The 21,034-nt window shown below is 36.8% G+C and overlaps 1 protein-coding gene across 2 annotated transcripts in view; it reads right to left on the reverse strand.

The window, feature by feature from the left end:
- Positions 1-20,662, reverse strand: part of LOC115212317 (sulfate transporter) — a 295,950-nt gene extending 275,288 nt beyond the window's left edge. Inside the window, exons 1-2 of one of the 2 annotated variants that reach the window (XM_036502783.1) lie at positions 20,653-20,662; positions 3,921-4,076 (exon numbers count right to left, since the gene is read on the reverse strand). In XM_036502783.1, coding sequence (XP_036358676.1) covers positions 3,921-3,945 — 25 coding nt within the window. In that variant the 5' untranslated portion in view covers positions 3,946-4,076; positions 20,653-20,662. Of the gene's footprint in view, positions 1-3,920; positions 4,183-20,652 lie in introns of those variants that run through there. The other variant, XM_029781178.2, reaches the window with a different exon arrangement.
- Between the last annotated feature and the right edge of the window lie 372 nt (positions 20,663-21,034).

Below are 21,034 nucleotides of genomic sequence, written 5' to 3' on the forward strand. Positions count from 1 at the left end.
CGCAACCTTTTATCGGTATTCCGCTGCTATTCACAGCTCTGACGGTAGAATGGAATTATAATATTTTGGTGATGTCTGTATAAGCTGATCCAGTTTGTTGCTTGAACACGATTAGTTGGTACTTTTTGGTTATCGCACTCCCATTAAAAAATTGGGTTATCTCCCCAAGTTTTATGAGAAATATCGGTACTTTTGGTTATCTATCTCTTCTTAAAAAAATGTTTAACCCTAAAAAAATCGGAAAAGCGAAAGTGAAACGATGAAACATCCTATTGAATCTGATATTTTTATAACAAATCATAAAAAAAAAACTGAAAAGATTAATAAACATAAAAACTGAAAAAATTAGTCATCTTATTGAATCTAATAACACTTTCATAACAAACCATACCATGCCTAGTGAGAAGGCAAAACGTCACCAATGTGTTGAAGTACTGAATCAAAAGGATCTAACCCTTTTAATCCAATCTCTTGTCGCCACATTAACTCAACTTTTTAGAGGGGAGATAACCTGGTTTTTTAATGGTAATTTTTTAATGGGTGGGGGTGGGGGGAGATAACCAAAAAGTACCGTTCAGTTTATTAATTTCTCGTTCCTTGAAAGGGTAAAAGTAAACAGTTTCAATTAGGTTTGAATTCAGGCTGTAGAGATATGCAACTCTATAGTAGAAATAGGTTCTGACTGACACAGACCATATATTAAAATGGAATTATTTACAATTAATTGTAGTACTTTACTGGTACTTTTAAAAAATTATTTTTTATATAAAATACGGAATAATAAAAAGGGAACTCACTCCGCCCCTTCTGGCGCGATTTGAACTCAGAACTTAAAGGGAGGGAACTATATTCACAAACCAAACAATACATCACGTCGACCGCTCTACTAGAGCTGCTACTTACGATACAACACAGCCTTAATGAAAGAGAGAGAGAGAGAGAGAGAGAGAGAGAGAGAGAAGAGAGAGGATGGATGGATGGAGGTAGGGCTATACTGTTAGTTCATTCCCCGGAAGGAAAGGAGGACCAATTAGATCCCTGGCGGGGGATTTCAACTAAGGACGGGAAGGAAATAATCTCGTCCGGTACTTTTACTTGCAGCTCTTATCTTTCACTTGATTTAGCCACTAAACTGCGGCCATGCTGGAGTTCCTCCTCAAAACGTTTTAGTTAAACAAGAATATAATATGATTTTTTTAAGCATTGAATGGCTGTATGAGTCCTTCCGAGTAAAGTTGTAATCAAAAGGGCCCAGAAGCAAAACAATGGTTGAGGAACATGGTATAGACAAATCGACCAGATTTTTTTTTCTTCTTTTTAAAGTCTAGTATTCATTTTATCGGTATCTTTAGCCAAAATGCTAAGTTCCTGAAACAATCCCACAACGGTTGTCTAGCGGTAAGAGGGGACAACACACACACACACACACACACACGACGAGCTTCCACACAATTTCCATTTATCAAATTCATTCAGATGACATTGGTCGGCTCGGGGGCTATAATAGAAGACAATTGCCCAAGGTACCGTACAGTGGGATAGAACGCAAAATCACGTGGTTATAAGATGCACACAATCTCTATATAATAAATATTTCTTTTAAAAATAAATTTTATAATTTATATAGGCGTACGAGTGGCTGTGTAGTAAGTAGCTTGCTTATCCAACCACATGGTTCCGGGTTCAGTCCCTCTGCGTGGCACCTTGGGCAAGTGTCTTCTACTATAGCATCGGGCCGACCAAAGCCTTGTGAAAGAACCCCGAAGTATATATGTATATATATATATATATGTGTGTGTGTGTGTTCCCCCAACATCGCTTGACAACCGATGCTGGTGTGTTTAGGTCGCCGTAACTTAGCGGTTCGGCGAAAGAGACCGATAGAATAAGTACGAGGCCTACAAAGAATAAGTCCTGGAGTCGATTTGCTCGACTAAAGGCGGTGCTCCAGCATGGCCACACTCATATAACTGAGTAAAACATATAAACATATAAACAAGTAAAAGAGTAAAAAGAGAGTAAGTGTTAGGTACAGAACAACAAAAACAATAACGAAATTCTTAATTTGTATTTATTTTTACTGACCCTGAAAGAGTAAAAGATGATGTCAACCCCGTACGGGATTTGGACTAAGAGTAGAAACCACAAGTCATTTTGTCTATATCATATTCTTCAACCATTGTTTTACTTCTGGGCACTTTTGATTCCAATTTTAGTTGGAAGGACCCTTACAGCCAGTCAATGTTTACAAAAATCATATATTCTTATAATGAAATATTACCGTTTTACTTGTTTCAGTCATATGACTGTGTCCATGCTGGAGCACCGCCTTTATCGAGCAAATCGACCCCAGCACTTATTCTTTGTAAGCATAGAACTTATTCTCTCGATGTCTTTTGCCGAATCGCTAAGTTACGGGGACGTAAACACACCAGCATCGGTTGTCAAGCGATGTTGGGGACACACACAAACACACATGTATATATATATATATACATATATATGACGGGCTTCTTTCAGTTTCCGTCTACCAAATCCACTCTCAAGGCTTTGGTCGGTTCGAGTCGATGGTAGAAGACACTTGCCCATGGTGCCACGTAGTGGGACTGAACCCGGAACCATGTGGTTGGTAAGCAAGCTACTTACTGTAAAAAATTGTTAAAGTATCAGTGAAGGCACGTGGCTTACTGGTTAGGGTATTCGGCTCACGGCCGTAAGGTCATTTGTTCAATTCCCGGCGATGCGTTGTGTCCTTCAGCAAGATATTTCATTTCACATTGTTGCGGTCCACTCGGCTGGCAAAAATGAGTAGTACATGTATTTCAAAGAGCCGGTATTGTCACATTCTGTGTCAAGCTGAATCTTCCTGAGAACTACTTTAAGGGTACACGTGTCTGTGGAGTACTCAACCACTTGCACGTTAATTTCCGTTGACCGGATCAATTGGAACCCTTATCGTCGTAACCGACAAAGTACCAAAATATTAAAATATTGCAGATGAATTTTAACAAAAAAATTTTATGTGGACCTCTAAGGGTCATATGGACGCCGGTTGAGAACTACTGAACTATATCAAGTATACCTCTGATTGGCCCTTGTACTGAAATGGGATGAATATTTCGGACATTGGCTCAAGGCCAAAATTTAATAGGATGGAGTTAGATTCATAGTTTTGTTTGTTCTTTTGTTTCGATGTTTTCTTTGCGAACGCCATAAATCCAACGGGTCCTTATTGGGGGTCTTTTTTCCAGTTCCTATGCCCCTAGATCTTATGTCCTGCAGGCGTACTTCGTTCGGTAACTGACGGGTTCACCCTACGGGTTGTTGTCGGTGACCTCAGTATATCGACTCTAGATGCTTATTTTATTTATCTGTGAGTGTGTGTGTGTCTTTCTGCGTGTTTATATTTACGATGACAACACTTCAAAACCTGTGCTCCGTTGTTTGTGTCTAGCAACTTAACTGCTCAACCAAGAGAAAACGATAAGCCAAGCATCAGACTTTTTTCTTCTTTTTTAAAAATAAAAACATGTACGAGATGTCGGTCGGTATGAACGCGGCCCAACAATTAAAATGACTAAAACATGTTGAAATATTTAAAAATGAGATGACCCCCGGATGCAGGAAGACAATAAGGCATCCGAAGAAAATATGAACTCAGAACGTAATAATGTGTAAAAGTCAGAAAACTAATATATACCATTCCACAAAACATTATTGCTCAACGATTTATCGATTCTGTTAAGTCATACGACTTTTAAATGTTAAAGCTGACTCACATATACAAAATCCATAGATGAAAGTTATAATACAACCACCAGCAAAATTTGAACGCATAAAAAACACATTTATTGAAATGATGTAATAGAAAGAAAGAATAAAATGTAAAGATAAGTAAACCCAGAATGGAACCAACTTACCGTTTTTAAACAAAGATTTCCCCATTTTGGTACGGTAAATGAATCCTTTGGTAAATAAATTCTTCGGTATATAAACTTAGAATTACTGGTTCTTGTTCGTCTTCTTGTTGCTCGTTTTAGTGTTGTCGACACGCTGGTTATTTTGTTTATGTACTTCTACATACTGTCGTAGTTATGTTCGTAAAAGTGATAATAGTAGTTGTAGTAGTAGTAGTATCAGTACCGCTGTGGTTGCGGTGGTAGTGGTGATAGTAGTAGTAGTAGTAGTAGTAGTTGTGGTAGTAGAAGCAGCGGCAGTAACAGCAGAGGAAGCGATAGTAATAATAAAACTAGCAGCAGTAGATGTAGTACCAGCTGCAGTAGTAGTAGTAGTAGTAGTAGCCGGTGTAGTTGTAAATTAGCTGTAGTAGTGGTAGTGGTGGTGGTAGAAATATCAACTGTAGTGATAGTACTTATTAATATTAATTGTCGTCATTATAGTACAATACTAGTTACAGCAATAGGAGTAAAAGTAGGAGTGGTGGTGGTAGAGAAGGTGAAAAAATATCAGCTGTAGTAGTATTAAAACTACTACTAGTAGTAGTAGGAAGGACGATGCATGTTACAGGTGGTCGTGCTAAGAAGACAGGAGTGTGCGATTGTTATGTAGTAGTAGTAGTAGTCACGGTAATGTTGTTACTGTTTATTATAACTGTAAATCAAGGCGCTGCAGCCGTGACTATACCGTCTATTTCCAATGTGTAAGGAAAATCAGTGTCACATTAAGACAGTTAAGATGTTAAATAAGGGAAGATTTGGTTGTTGTTTTTAGCAGGATGTGAAATCACATGCAGGGTCCGACCTCATTTTTATTGGTGACTGATCCATAGCAGAAGAAATAATCGAATGCTGATCGATTCCTTATTCGAACATATGTACATGCATAAACTAACTTAAATACCTGTACGCATAAAAACGTCATACATGTACATTCATACGTAAAACAACACATACATACATACATACATACATACATACATACATACATACATACATACGCATTCCTATATTCCTGTACACGCAAATATGTGTGTGTGTGTGTGTGTATATATATATATATACACACACACATATATATATATATATGTGTGTGTGTGTGTGTGTATATGTACACACACACGATTATTCTTTTATTCTTTTATTTGTTTCAGTCATTTGACTGAGGCCATGCGGGAACACACCGCCTTTAATATATACAAGGGTGGACAAAATAATGGAAACACCTTAAAATTTCAAACAAATATGGGGTAGGACCACCTTTAGCAGTAATTACAGCTTAAATTCTACGTGGTATGGACTCGTACAAAGGTTGAATTGTTTCCAAAGGAATTTTTGTCCATTCTTCAGCTAAAACACTTTCCAGTTCTTGTAGGGATGATGGTGGAGGATATCGACTTTTTACTTGTTTTTCTAAAATGCACCATAAATATTCAATAATATTGAGATCTGGGGACTGTGATGGCCAGATAAGATGTTCAACTTCACTAGAATGTTCCTCGTGCCATTCAGTAACAGTTTTAGCTGTGTGATTTGGTGCATTATCATCCTGAAAGATTGCGTTTTACCCCAGAAACAGTTCCGCAACCATAGGATGAATTTGATCAGATAAAATGCTTAAATAGTCTTGACTATCAATTCTTCCATGAAGGGAAACCATTGGGTTGGCGGATTTCCAAGATATACCCCCCAGATCATCACAAATCCTCCTATACATTTAACAGTTGGAAGAAGGCAGTTTGGGTCAAATGCTTCTTTTGGCTGTCTCCATACGTATACTCGGCTGGTGGTCGGAAATAAGGTAAAGGATGACTCGTCTGAGAAAATAAAATTCTTCCACTGCTCTAGAGACCAATTCTGTAGGCTTTTACTACACTCTAAACGCTTTGCAACGTTTGTTTTTGAAAGTAATGGTTTTCTGGTTGCAGCCCTCCTGTGAAATCCGGCTTTGTGCAGCTCCCGGTGAACAGTTTTTGTGGAAATTGGGTTCCCGAGGTGGTCATAAAGCTCTGCAGTAATTTTGGAAACTGTACTTTTGTGATCCTTTCTAACAAAACGCGTAAGAGTCCGGCGGTCCCTATCTGAAAGTTTTGGTTTTCACCAGAGTTTTGTTCCCACGAGGAGGTTTTTCCCTCTTTATCAAAGGCTGTCATTATTTTCGAGACAATACTTCTTGATACACCAAACATTTCGACTGTTTTCGTTACGCTAGCGCCTGCCATACAAGACCCAACAATTTGACCTCTTTGAAAGTCCGATAGCTCTGTCATTTTAATGAATTTTAATTACTTTTTTCTGTTGATATCTGAAAAGAAACAGCAATTTTAGCAAAACGTATGAAGCAACACTAATAGTAAAAAAAAAAAAACATAAAAATAAACAAGCTTTTGACGGTTTTATAGATATTTCAAAATTATGATGTTATGATGCTAGGTGTTTCCATTATTTTGTCCAGCCTTGCATATATATATATATATTATATATATATATATATATATATATATATATATATATATATATATATATATATATATATATATATATATATATATATATATATATATATATATATATATATATTTACCTGTGGACGCACAATGGCCCAGTGGTTAGGGCAGCGGACTCGCGGTTTCGATTCTCAGACCGGGCGTAGTGAGTGTCTATTGAGCGACAACACCGAAAGCTCCACGAGGCTCCGGCAGGCGTTGGTGGTGGACCCTGCTGTACGCTTTCGCCATAACTTTCTCTCACTCTTTCTTCCTGTTTCTGTTGTACCTGTATTTCAAAGGGCCAGTCTTGTCACGCATTGTGTCATGCTGAATCTCTCCGAGAACTGCGTTAAGGGTACACGTGACTGTGGAATGCTCAGCCACTTATACGTTAATTTCACGAGCAGGCTGTTCCTCGTCGTCGTAACCGACGGAGTGCCACGATATAATCACACACACACACAACACACACACACACACACACACACACATTTATGCAAAGTTTAGAAAGTTTATAGGCGTAGGAGTGGCTGTGTGGTAAGTAGCTTGCTTACCAACTACATGGTACCGGGTTCAGTCCCACTGCGTGGCACCTTAGGCAAGTGTATTCTAATATAGCATCGGGCCGACCAAAGCCTTGTGAGTGGACTTGGGGGACGGAAACTGAAAGCGACCGATAGAATAAGTACAAGGCTTACAAAGAATAAGTCGTGGGGTCGATTTTCTCGACTAAAGGTGGTACTCGAGAGCATGGCCACAGTCAGATGACTGAAAAGAGTAAAAAGAGTAAAAGAGTAACGGAATTTAAAGGTTGAGAGTTTCGTACATGGAAATTTTGTTTGGTGAGTGCTATGTATGCTACCGATTCCAACATTAAAAAAAAAAAGGTTTTATAATGGCGCATTGAGATATATTTGTCTTGTTTGATCTTCCAATCCAACCCTATATATATGGAATTGTCAAAGACATGCTGTGAAGTCTTGCATGCATTCATTTCAGCACTTCTTATCAGTTGCTGCATTGTTTCTTTACAGGTAAAGTTATGTATGTATGTATGTATGTATGTATGTATGTATGTATGTATGCATGTATGCATGCATGCATGCATGCATGTATGTATGTATGTATGTATGTATGTATGCATGCATGTATGTATGTGTGCATACATGCATGCATGCATGCATGCATGTATGTATGTATGTATGTATGTATGTATGTATGTATTATGTATGCATGCATGCATGTATGTATGTATGTATGCATGCATGTATGTATGTATGTATGCATGCATGTATGTATGTATGCATGCATGTATGTATGTATGCATGCATGCATGCATGTATGTATGCATGCATGCATGTATGTATGAATGTATGTATGTATGTATGTATGTACGTATGTATGTATGCATGCATGTATGTATGTATGAATGTATGTATGTATGTATGTATGTATGCATATACATATATTGATATATATGTATATAAATGATTTATAGTATATATATATATACATATACAGTTAATCCAAACATGAAAACACAAAGAGGAAATACAACAACGCGAGGAGGTGGAATAAGTATAGTGTTATTGGACGCTCAGGAAAGGAAAGAAATAAGGAGGATTTAACGTTTCGAGCGGAGCTCTTCGTCAGAAACAGAAAAAAGAAAGATCCAAGGAAGGGAAGACGGAGGAAAAAAATCGCCTACGATACACACGCGCTCACATATTGAATATATATATATATATATATATATATATATATTATATATATATATATATATATATGCATAGTTATATATATGCACACACACATATATATGCATATGTATAATGTGCATGTGTATATTTGTATATATATATATATATATATTTTGTTTGTTTGTTTTTTGTATTTTTGTTTTTTTTTGTTTCAGCTCGGAGCTGCGGCCATGCTAATGCACCGCCGTATATACATATATACACACACACACACACACACACACACACACACACACACATCAAGTGATGAAAAACGGTTAGCTCTTATTATTTTTACTCTAATCACCATATGTTCCAGTTTTAAACAGAGAATGAATGAGGGTCGAATAGGAATATTATACTATAGTCAGGAGGAAAGACAGACAAGTGGATATAGTAGAGTAGATGTATATTAGTCAGAATGATGAGTGTATAGTAGTCGAGAAAGGTTAGTGGGTATAGAGACAGATATGTTTCTTTATTAGCCACACAGGGCTGAACACAGACGGGACAAATTACAAAGTAGAGCTTTTCTTTTTGGGGAGAAAAAAATGTGGGGTAGGTTTTCGATCAAAAGGGATCGTAAAAAAGAAAAAAATTAACGATCAATAGGGATCGTGTGACACAGAAATGTCATGGTGTTAAGTGTAAAGGGGGAAGCAGATAAGGTTTATCCGAGGAAAGAAAAGCCTACGGAAAAGCCCACGGTAATCTCGGTCAATAAGGTCACATGTTAACATATTTATTTGCAAGTAACTCTCTGTTTTAAATTTTTCCGGGTTCATAGGATTATGCTCAAAGTGGCTTCGTCATTCATACGTGCCATCCTTGTTACATTCACCCATCTTTTTTTGAAACATTCGCTAAACAAAACTTGCCTCTCTACTCTGACTTTCCTTTTCAAGTGATACTTGAAGAAGTTGACGAGAGATTGACCAGAGAGGAAAGTGTTTGTCTCCAATCCTTTCAGACGCGTCCACCAGATACATTCTTTCGCCATAGCCACAATGATGATGAAAATAGCTTTTCCTTCCCATTTGAAGGAAGGAGGCGTGCCGATATTAACAATAGACTCGGCTGATAAACCGACTCGCTCCACACCTGACAGCAGTCGTTCGACATAAGCCCACAGGTCGGAAATAGTTGGACACTGCACGAGTGCGTGCAGAATGGTTTCGTCGCTCTGACCGCATCTCGGGCAGGTCGGCCCCGCGTTTCTCGAGCCATGCCTATAGAGCTTATCCCGAACGAGTAGCGTTTCTCGGTAGCACTGCCAGGCCAGGGATTTCTGGGAGTTGTCCATAGGTCCTGACCTGAAAGTCATCCTGAACAGGTGGGTCAGGTATTCCTCGTCGACGCCCAGGTTCGCCCCGAGCTCTTCGTCGTACCTCCCCTCCACTAATCCCCAATAGAGTGCTTTGGTTGTGTTGAAGTCGCTCAAGGTCGACCCGGGACGGCATAGTTGCTTGAGAGCGAAGATCAGCAGACGTCAGATGATGTCAAATGTCCACCATGGCTGGCAAGATTTAGCGAAAATGGGAGGGCGTGGGGTGTAGTGATAGTAATAAAGTGGTTGTAGAAGATAATGAATATCTCAAGCTAAAGGAAACCTGATAATAGTGGAAGTGAGGGGAGATTTAGGACTCTCATGGTTATAGTAGTGCTAGAAATAGATACCCATAATATTAAATAAAAAATATGAAATTTAAAATTTAATAATTTATGGTGTTAATGAGGGGTGTATGCTCATTGGGAAACGAGGGTTTACAATAAAAATTTAAAACGATAAATCAAAAATAAGTCATAGGTAAATATAATAAGAAAATTCATTAGGGTCATATATTTATTAAGTTTAGGTATATTGAAATTATAGGGCCTAGGAATGAATGAAATACAGCCCCAGGGCCGGATTAAGATCCATCGAAGCCCTAAGCAGTGAAAAGATTTTGGTGCCCCCATAAAAGATTGTGCAATTCAAAGTATAAACAATAACAAACCATAAAATAATTTTCTATTTTTCAAAATGAAACAAAACAGTAAGAGGGAAAATAATGTTTATTTTTGTATATTTCCACTTTATATTTGAAAAGTTTCCTCAGATCATCAAAATTAATCTTAGATAACACATCTGCATCCCGAATATTATTTTACGAAATTTAAAGTGATTTCTTTTGTGCCGTAAATCATTTACCATTTCTTTAGTGTCCCCCCTTCTCTTGATACACACACACATATATGTACAGAGGGTGCGATGGGAAAATTGTCGCCATTTTATATTTTTAATTTCACGCATGCGCATTGTTTCTAATTTTGTCGACAGTAGTGTCAGTTGGGTACCGTATGTGAGAAAAACAGTATTATGACGCAATTCATTCTGCCAGAAATTTGGAAACAACATGCTATACTGCTTGGCATATGCGCCGGAAACTCCAACACGAGCAGATGGTGAACACACAGAACAACCGTTGGCTTGCCATGTCTCCTAAACATGTACCGAGTGTGATAAAAATCAAACATCCGGTCGACATCATGGTGTTTGGAACGATCTCTAGTGATGGCTACGTTACGCCGCCATACATCAAGTGCCTGGAGGAGGTAGTGCTACTCTGAGTTAAGAGGATGGCTGCTAGAAAACACTGTCTGGCAACAGGACTCTGCACCATGCCACACAAGCAGAAGAACCCAGTCATGACTGTCAGACAATTTCTGCGATCACATCACCCCTAACATCTGGCAACCTAATTTCCCAGACTGCAACCCCCTTTATTATGTGTGGGGCGCAGTTAAGCGAGAGACCAACAAAACTAAAAGATGAACTGCAGGCAAGGTTACGACAGTATTCACTAACATAAATAAGGAGACCGTCCAGAAGAGTTTCAGGAGATTACAAAGTCGTCTGGAGGCCGTGGTTGAAGCCAATGGCGATTTTATTGAACTTACTTTTTAGTACAGTGATCCCTCTTTTACCGCGGTAGATTGGTTCCGAGACCGGCCGCGATAACTGAATTTCTGCGAAGTAGGGACACCATATTTACAGTATTTATTTAACATGTATTTGGACTTTTAAAATCCTCCCTGTACTGTCAACAACCCACCCATTACAGTAGTCTATTAATAACAAGGACAACTGTTAAGCAATAACACTTTAGATTTTAAAAAATAGAGATTGTTACTGTTACACAGGCCAGATTACAAAATAGAAAGCTGTGATTCGTCGTCTCTCTCCATTGCATCAATCACAACCCGTCTTAAGTTCAAATACCCCTGTATCTACTTTTTTTTTGCTATTTTACGCTTGTTTTGTTGTTCCTAGACTAGGAAATAATATTTATTATTAATATTTTAATGGATGTAATGAAAGATTTTAGGCCTATATATATATATATATATATATATATATTTAAAATCCGCAAAGTCGTGAATCCGCGATAGTTGAACCGCGAAGTAGCTAGGGATCACTGTATTTCATGACATGTTAATGTAACTTTGATAAATATATATTAAAATGGGATGTCAGTGTTATTTTCATTTTTGCGTAATTTAGACTTCCGTACAGTTTCTGTCTTCCAAATTCACACACAATACGTTAGTCGGCCCGAGGTTATAGCTGAAGCCACTTGCTCAAAGTGCGAAGCGAACTGCTTAAGTCATGCCTGCAGAAAGGTATTTTTAAAAAGACGTGTTTCAGATATAAAAGTAAAACGAAGAATTATTTGGAGGACACAAGCAAGGCTGGCCCTAGGAAGTCAATGAGGCCTTCTACTTTGAAAAAAGTTAAAGACTGATGTTTCAGGCTTCATGTTGTACACCAGTCAAAGTCGCAAAGCGACATCATAGCGTCATCCGTTCGAACCCAATTCGAAAAAAAAAAAAAAGCAAACATAAACATGACTAAGAGGCTTGAAACCGGACCTGAATATAAGTTTATAGAGGGAAAGAATAGACAAAATGAACGCACCTCTAGCAATTCTTCAGCTACAGAACACCAATTTTCCAGTATTCCTCAAAAGTAAGGTTAGGTTAAACGAAAAAATCCATTTGTGACTAGCGGCCATATGTATATCTCTGTGGCCAATGATCATATATACGTAGAGATGTGCGCGTGTGGTGTGTGTATATATATATATATATATATATATATATATATATATATATATATGCATATCTATATTTACACCTTATACACACACACATACATACATACATGTTTATATACATATATCAGGAAATATTATATATATATATAAAGTATAGATATATGTTTATATATATATATATATATAGAATATTATAATATATATATATATTATATATATATATATATATATATATATATATATATATATATATTATATATATATATATATATATATATATATATACATACATACATATATATATGTATTTATATGTATGCATATATATATATATTATATGCATTTATATATGTATTAATATAAATATATATGCATATATAGATATTGGTAAGTATACATGCTTTTGCATTTTTATATATGGAATGGCAGTTCTTTGAGTGTTATGGGTTAACAGGCATAAAAGGAATGTTATATACCATGTAGGTGTGTATATCAGTATCTATATATAAATATATTTATATCTATATATATGTATACACACACACACACACACACACACACACACACACACACACACACACACACACACACACACATATATATATATATATATTATATATACGTATATACATATGTGCATATATTTATGTATCTTATGTAGTGCATACGCACGCAGACACACATCCTCTCTCCACCCACACTCTCCCATCTTCTCTCTCTCTTCCGCGCACACGCACACACACACATACACACACACACACACACACACATACACACACACGTAATTACAGGTATTTACATAAGATTTATACGTTACTCAATAAAAAACAATTTGAACGATTGTTTAGTAAACTAGGTCGTAGGAGGTAGCGATTGTGGCGAATATAAGAATAAAACAAGGAGTGTGTGAGTCGTGGTATGTGATATAGGGTGTGTACTTTGTCGATGTTACACAACCAAAGACGAAAAGAGCACCTGGTTATCTCGGGTCAATCATACGGAACGTGTGTAGCCATGAGATTTCATACAATAGCAGGAAAAAGAAACACAGATATATATACATATACATTTACGTACTCACTTCCATATGTACATATAATATACATAGATATACATATGTATGTATATACTTATATTATACATGTATGTATATGTATGTATGTATGTATATATATATTTTATATTATATATATATTATAGATATATATATATATATATATATATATATATATATATATATATATATATATATATATATATATATATATTTATCTATATATGTATATGTATATATATGTATATATATATATAATATATATATATATATATATATATATATATGTATATATGTTATATACATGTCTTATATATAACATAGACAATATGTAAACAGATATACATGTACACACACACATATATACATATGTTCATACATATTAATATACATACATATATACTTGAATACATGCATATATATATATATATATATATATATATATATATATATATATATATATAGATACGTACGTACAGCACATACACTTATACACATATATAAAATTTATCTATCTATCTATATCTATCTATCTATCTATCTATCTATCTATCTATCTATCTATCTATCTATCTATCTATCTATCTATCTAAGTATGTAAATACACCTACACACTCTTATATGTATGTGTATGTATATGTTTATGTATGCAGCGAGTTTACATTCCATCTTTTCTTAAAGATAGATAAACAAAGTCAAGGCATAAAACTGGCATCGATTTTTCTTCTTTTTCTTTTCTTTCTGGAGTCTCTTTCGGTGTCTGTTTATTTCCCTGCTTCTAATTTTGGAAGACATCGGCGTTTTAGAGTCAATGAAGGACGGGTCAGGAGAATTTCAAATATCTGGGGCACGCAGGATGTCTCGACGCCACCCCTTACAACTTCATCATAAATACATAGATATATAGATAGATACATACATACAAACATACACACATACATGCATACATATATACATACATATTTACATGCATAGATACATACATACATGTATGCATGTATACAAATATACATGCATGTATATATATATAAATGCATACTTACATACATAGATACATATATACATACGTATATACATATATACATACATGCATGCATACATACATATATATACATACATGCATACATACATACATACATACGTACACACATACATACATACATGCAAACCTATGAATACATACGTACGTACATACTCTTACACATATAAGATCTCTCTCTCTCTCTTTCTCTCTCTCTGTATATATATATATATATACTGTTGTGTCTGGGGAGAGTCATTTTCTTTTTGTGCCTTATAATGTAACACACTCACCGGTAAAATTTCCACTTATTTCTTATTTTTATTTTTTTCCTATAAGGGACCGGAGTCCCGATCAGGGCAGATTTTGTGATCTCTGTTATTTTATGCTCAACGGGGAAAAAAAAAGAAATAAGTGGAAATTTTACCGGTGAGTGTGTTACATTATAAGGCACAAAAAGAAAATGACTCTCCCCAGACACAACAGAATATGCTTCAACATACGAACTCATATAAAGAATCTTGCAAACCAAATCCAAAAACGAAATATATATATATATATATATATATATATATATATATATATATATATATATGATTAAAATGAGGGTGAAAAATTGGATATTAATTTTATAAAATCAATTTTAACACCAGTGGTCTAGCATATATAAAAACTGGAATTTTATCAGTATTTGGAAACCCTTATGCTAGAAGAAGATCCGCTATGGTCTTAACCACTAAGAATTGTTCTCTATAAAATTTAGCAAACACCAGAAACGTAATATATATATATATATATATATATATATATATATATATGGGAAAATTCATTGAGGCTTCTCTTTCGGCTTTTTAGGTTCTAAGTTCATTTCCTGCCGAGGTCAACTTTACCTTTCATTCCTTTGGGGTTGATAAACTAAAGTACCAGTAAAATACTGGAGTCGATGAAACCGATTTACCCCTCCAACCCAAATTGCATGCCTTGATTCCTATAACAGACCGGAGTCCCGATCAGGGCAAATTTCGTGATCTCTGTTACTTTATACACCACGGAAACCTAGTAACTAGCTTTATGAGTTCTAGAGTCCGAATATCTATATATATACGTATAAGAGGGATGACCACTAGGTGGACATCCAGTATGCTAAATGTAGACCACCATATGGTCTGACCACTAAGAAAAAAAACGAAGACATTTGAAATATACTCTCATGTATAATTGACAGAACTATATACATGTTGTCTCTCTTGTGGACGTCCCGTGTATAGTTCTGCATATTATATATTCTATGACGGTAGCACTGATGATTTGCAGGCATTTCCGTATGTAAATATATAAATGGTAACAATGAAACCTGGTATGTGACTAATCATTACATTTTGTATCTTTTCATTTGTCTTGTTCGCTTACGTTCTGGCATTTGCCGAACTTTCTTGAGAACAATTTTTTTCTTAGTGGTCAGACCATATGTGGTCTTTATTTAGTATATTGGATGTCCACCTAGTAGTCATCCCTCTTATATGTATGTAATATATTTTTTCTGAATTTCAGATTTTTTCAATATGCTAGGCCACTGGTTTAAATTGATAGTAATCAAATTAATATCAATTTTTTTACCCGTATTATTTAAATTTATATATATATATGTATATATTACATATACAATATATATAATATATATATATAGTATATATATATATATATATATATATATATATATATATATATATATATATATAATTATATATACATATATATATATGTATATATATATATGTATGTACGTATGTATGTACAGGTATATATATATATGTATATATGTGTGTCCGTGTCCACGTGCGCGCGCGTATACACACACACACACGCACACACACATACACACATACACACACACACCATACACGCACACACACACACACATACACACACATATATGGGCTGTTCCGATAAATGTATATACAGATTGACGGGTTATAAGGACTGTTTATTGACAGGCATTTCCAAAATTTAATAGAATCTCCAGAGAAAATATAATCTTTTCTTATGAATGCCTTTTTTCAAATTCATAACCATTCCGGCCTAGGTACTGAGAAGCAATACAATCGCAAACATCAAGAAACATTTTGTTCGGTATTTGTGCGTATTCTCGTTGAATGGTTGTCTTCAATCCATCGACTGTTGCCAAATTTGTACCGTAGACTTCATCTTTTAAGTATTCGCATAAAATGTCTATTGGTGTGAGGCACTGTGAATGTAGAAGGTATTCCACTCAATCTGTTCGTTCACTCCATCTGTTTGTCCAAATCTCTTCTAGATAAGCCTTACATTACTATAATGCTGTGTGTGTGTGATTCTTCTGGCTGGAAATATAATTCTGCATCTTAAAAATACTTTTGAATGCTTGTCATGGCAGATCGTCGGAGCAAGTTCAGGTAAATGATCTTAGTCAAAATACCGTCAAAAAAGTATGGCCCAATTAATGTTTTTAATCACGAGTCACTCCATATTGTGATCCCTGGCAAATTCACATGATTTTCTTTCATAATATGTAGATTCACAGCCCCACCCCCAGTTTACTCTTTACTTGTTTCAGTCTTGTGACTGTGGCCATGCAGGAGCACCGCCTTTAGTTGAGCAAATCGACCCCAGGACTTATTCTTTGTAAGCCTAGTACTTATTCTATCGGTCCCTTTTGCCGAGCCGCTAAGTTACGGGGACGTAAACACACCAGCATCGGTTGTCGAGCGATGTTGGGGGGGGGGACATACACACACATACATATATATATATATATACACATATATATATATACACACACACACACACACACACACACACACACATATATATATATATATATATATATATATATACATATATATACGACAGGATTCTTTCAGTTTCCGTCTACCAAATCCACAAGTAGACACCTGCTCAAGGTGCCACGCAGTGGGACTGAACCCGGAACCATGCGGTTGGTAAGCAAGCTACTTACTACACAGCCACTCCTACGCCTTTAATTATTTGATTAATATATTTAATTTAAAGTGGCCTCATTACATTAAACAATCTTATACACAACTTACCAAGTACCACTCGCATATCTCTATTCTTTGGTCTGAATCAGCATTAAGAATATGGACTATTCTTAGAATGTTAATTTTCTGATGACAGTTCTTCAAAATGCAAACTGATTTTGAAATTCTTATCTCACGACTTACTTGTCGCATGGATTTTTCTCGGACTCTTGCAATGTGGAACTAGTGCTCTTTCTTGCTTTGTGGGCATCGTTGATGTTCGTAGTCTTCGGGAACGTTTCTTGTGGACACTCTAAACAGGCATAGGAGTGGCTGTGTGGTAAGTAGCTTGCTTACGAACTACATGGTTCCGGGTTCAGTCCCACTGCGTGGCACTTTGGGCAAGTGTCTTCTACTATGGCCTCGGATTCTGTGGCGTATATGTCCTCATCCCACCCTTGGATGGGACATCGGTCTGTTGCAGGATTACTCATTTTTGGTGAGTGGGTTGGACAGCGTGAAATGAAGATATTTTGCTCAAGAACAAACACAATGCATCGCTCGGTCTAGGAATCGAAACCACAGTCTGGAGAGTAACACCTTAACCACTAACCCATGGGCTCCCACTACACATCCCCATATATATATAATATATATATATATATATATATATATATATATATAAAATAGAAAATTTCTATTTGTAATCTCTCAACGAGAAACATTCAGTTAGAGTTCTCTAGAGTAGAGATTATTTCCCAACATAACGTGGCAGTCCTGTTTAGGACGAATGCTCCTGTTATTTAGCCCCAGGAAGCATCGTCTCCAGCTGGTTATACGACATACTACCTATGTCTTTATGTTTTCGAACAAGGGAGTTTAGCATCCCCAATCAGCAAAAACAATATCTGTGTATCGCGATTTTTGAGTTATTTCCCTTCATCAGCACAGAATAACTGTTCGGCATGAGGTGGCGCTGCTAAATTCTTGTTCGAAGTATATAGTTTTCAGAGTGACACACAGTCACTGACCTAATAATATATTATATATATATATATATATATATATATATATATATGTATGTGTGTGTGTGTGTGTATGTGTGTGTGTGTGTTTGTGGAGACGCGTGTCTTAGTGGTTAGGGTGTCAGCATCATGATCGTAAGATTGTGCCTTCGATTCCTGGACCGGGCAACGTGTGGTGTTCTTGAGCAAAACACTTCATTTCACGTTGCTCCTGTCCACTCAGCTGGCAAACATGAGTAACGCTGCGATGGACTGGCGTCCCGTCCAGCTGGGGAACACATACACCAGTGAAACAGGGAAACCGGGCCCATGAGCCTGGCTAGGCTTTAAAAGGGCGCATAAATAATCAAAATAAGCAACAAGGATATCCACAAGTGTGTGTATATATATATATATATATATATATATATATATCACCTTGATCATCTTGACCTACCAGTCCGCCGGGCTTCTATTTGACACCGCTGGTCACAACACGCTGTCCAATCCTCTCTGGATCACGCCTTTCTCATCCACGTGATCCCAATCGTCCTCCTGAAATCGTAACTCCACCGTCGTGGAGGCCTTCCGAGTGGTCGTTTCCGCTCACGCGGGTACCACTCGACAACTGCACCGGTTTTACCGATTATCGGTGAGCCGGGTGACGTGTCCAGCCCATCTAAACTTGCTGCGTGTATATTCTGCGATGACATCCCTCACGCCGGACTTCTCTCCTCTCTGATGACCTCGCTACTGATGTGCTCTTTCAACGAGATTCCAAGCATTGACCTCTCCATGGCTCTTTGAGCCGTTACCAATCTCTGTTCTTCTCTCTTTGTTGTAGCCCATGTTTCACTACCATATAACATTGCAGGTAGAACTGTGCTGTTGATGAGGTTGGTACAGGTGGTCCTGTCCAACCTTCCCTTGAGCACATCCCTTATGCCATTAAACGCCTTCCATCCGGCGTCGCTCTCTTTCTCCAATGTAAAGAGCACTGCGGAGTTTGCCATATATGAGATTCGCCGAAGTGCAACAGAAGTGGTGTGCTATGTGATATTGCTTCTTGGGCCTCGTGATGGTGGTAATATTGTTGATGTAGGGGCATGTGTTACATCGTCGGAGAGAACACTTAAAGGTTCCTGGTTGTGCGGAGCTGGGAGCTGTGAAGCTTCTAACAAGGAGATTTCTAAGATACCTATCTTTTTTTAAAAGACTGGAGAGGCATAAAAAAGAGGTAGTTATAGACACACTGACTTATGTTTGGTGTGTGTATGAATGTTTACAGGAACATATTATATATAAATGGTAGCATAGCTGAATGGTTAAAATGTTTATTTCACAATGACGAGGCCTCGTGTTCGATCCTGCTGTGAAGTAATTGGATCATGTCTCTTCTACCGCTTCTTCGAGTTGACACAAGACCCGGATTAAATTTGTATAGAAGGACACACCGTGGCAAAAATGCAACATACCCAAATTGCAATGCTGCATATCATAGAACTACCAATCAATCACTGCACGCTGCAGGGGTGCATCCACAGTGTAAACTTAGAAGGTTGGAAAATGGTTTATTAGGATGACAAGAATTTTGGATTCTACGTATCGGCTGACGTGGACTTAAAGAGTAACAACAACAACAACAGCAACAGCAACAACAACAACAACAACAACAGCAGCAGCAGCGGCAGCAACAACAACAACGACGAAAGCAACGACAAAAGACAATGATAGGGACAGCTGCAAATTGTCTTCAACAACAAACTCAGCCTATTTGACATTTATTTACAATAAATACATTGTATCTATCTTCTGTCGTTAATCGATCCACTTTCGCTATTTTCAACTCAACTCCTCACGTGTCTGAGAAAGTTCATGTGCTTGAAATATCGATTTCATTTCAATATACAGATTGTGTTTATATTTTCTTTATTTTCTTCTTTTAGACAGTTGACAACACCTCTAATTTGTAACACGTTGATTTTCTACTTTTTTTCTTTTCCTGTCGTTGGATACGACCGGGTTGAGATAGCAGGATAAGTTACTTCTTTATAAATTCGAAATACTGACTTTTTGTCCATTGATTATTGTGGTTTTAGGTAATTTACATTTTCTCTTTGTATTCATTTCTATTTCTTTTTTGTGTGTCGTGTTTTGTGTTTCGGGTGTATGTGGGTGGTGTATTTTACTTCTGCATGTGTTTTCAATATTAATTTTTTAAAGTATTTGTTACACTAGATTCGTTGAGGTCTTAGCACCTCTCATTCGTTATTACTTCAGATTCTGGTGGCTTTAAGAAAGAATAAAACCTCTTCATTTATCGTCTATTAGGACAAACTTGAGTTAAAAAGAAACTATTGTAATATAAGAAGCGCCCTTAATCCTTCGAACACGCGAATACACATTAGCGGGTGCGAATTCGTTTGGCGATATACTTGAAAGGTGAAAGCGCATGGCCTGGTGGTTAGGGCGTTGCACTTACGATCGCGAGGTCATGGTTTTAATTCATGGGCTGAGAGGTGCGTTGTGTTCTTGGGCAAACCACTTCATCCCACGTTGTTATGCTATCCTTTCGACACCGTGCACCTGTTCAGGCAACGCTGATTTGATGGAGGGAGTGAGATAATGTACAGTACATCCATTTGATCGCTATAAGC

Source organism: Octopus sinensis, linkage group LG5, assembly GCF_006345805.1.
Source record: "Octopus sinensis linkage group LG5, ASM634580v1, whole genome shotgun sequence".
NCBI classification, from domain to species: Eukaryota; Metazoa; Mollusca; class Cephalopoda; order Octopoda; family Octopodidae; genus Octopus; species Octopus sinensis.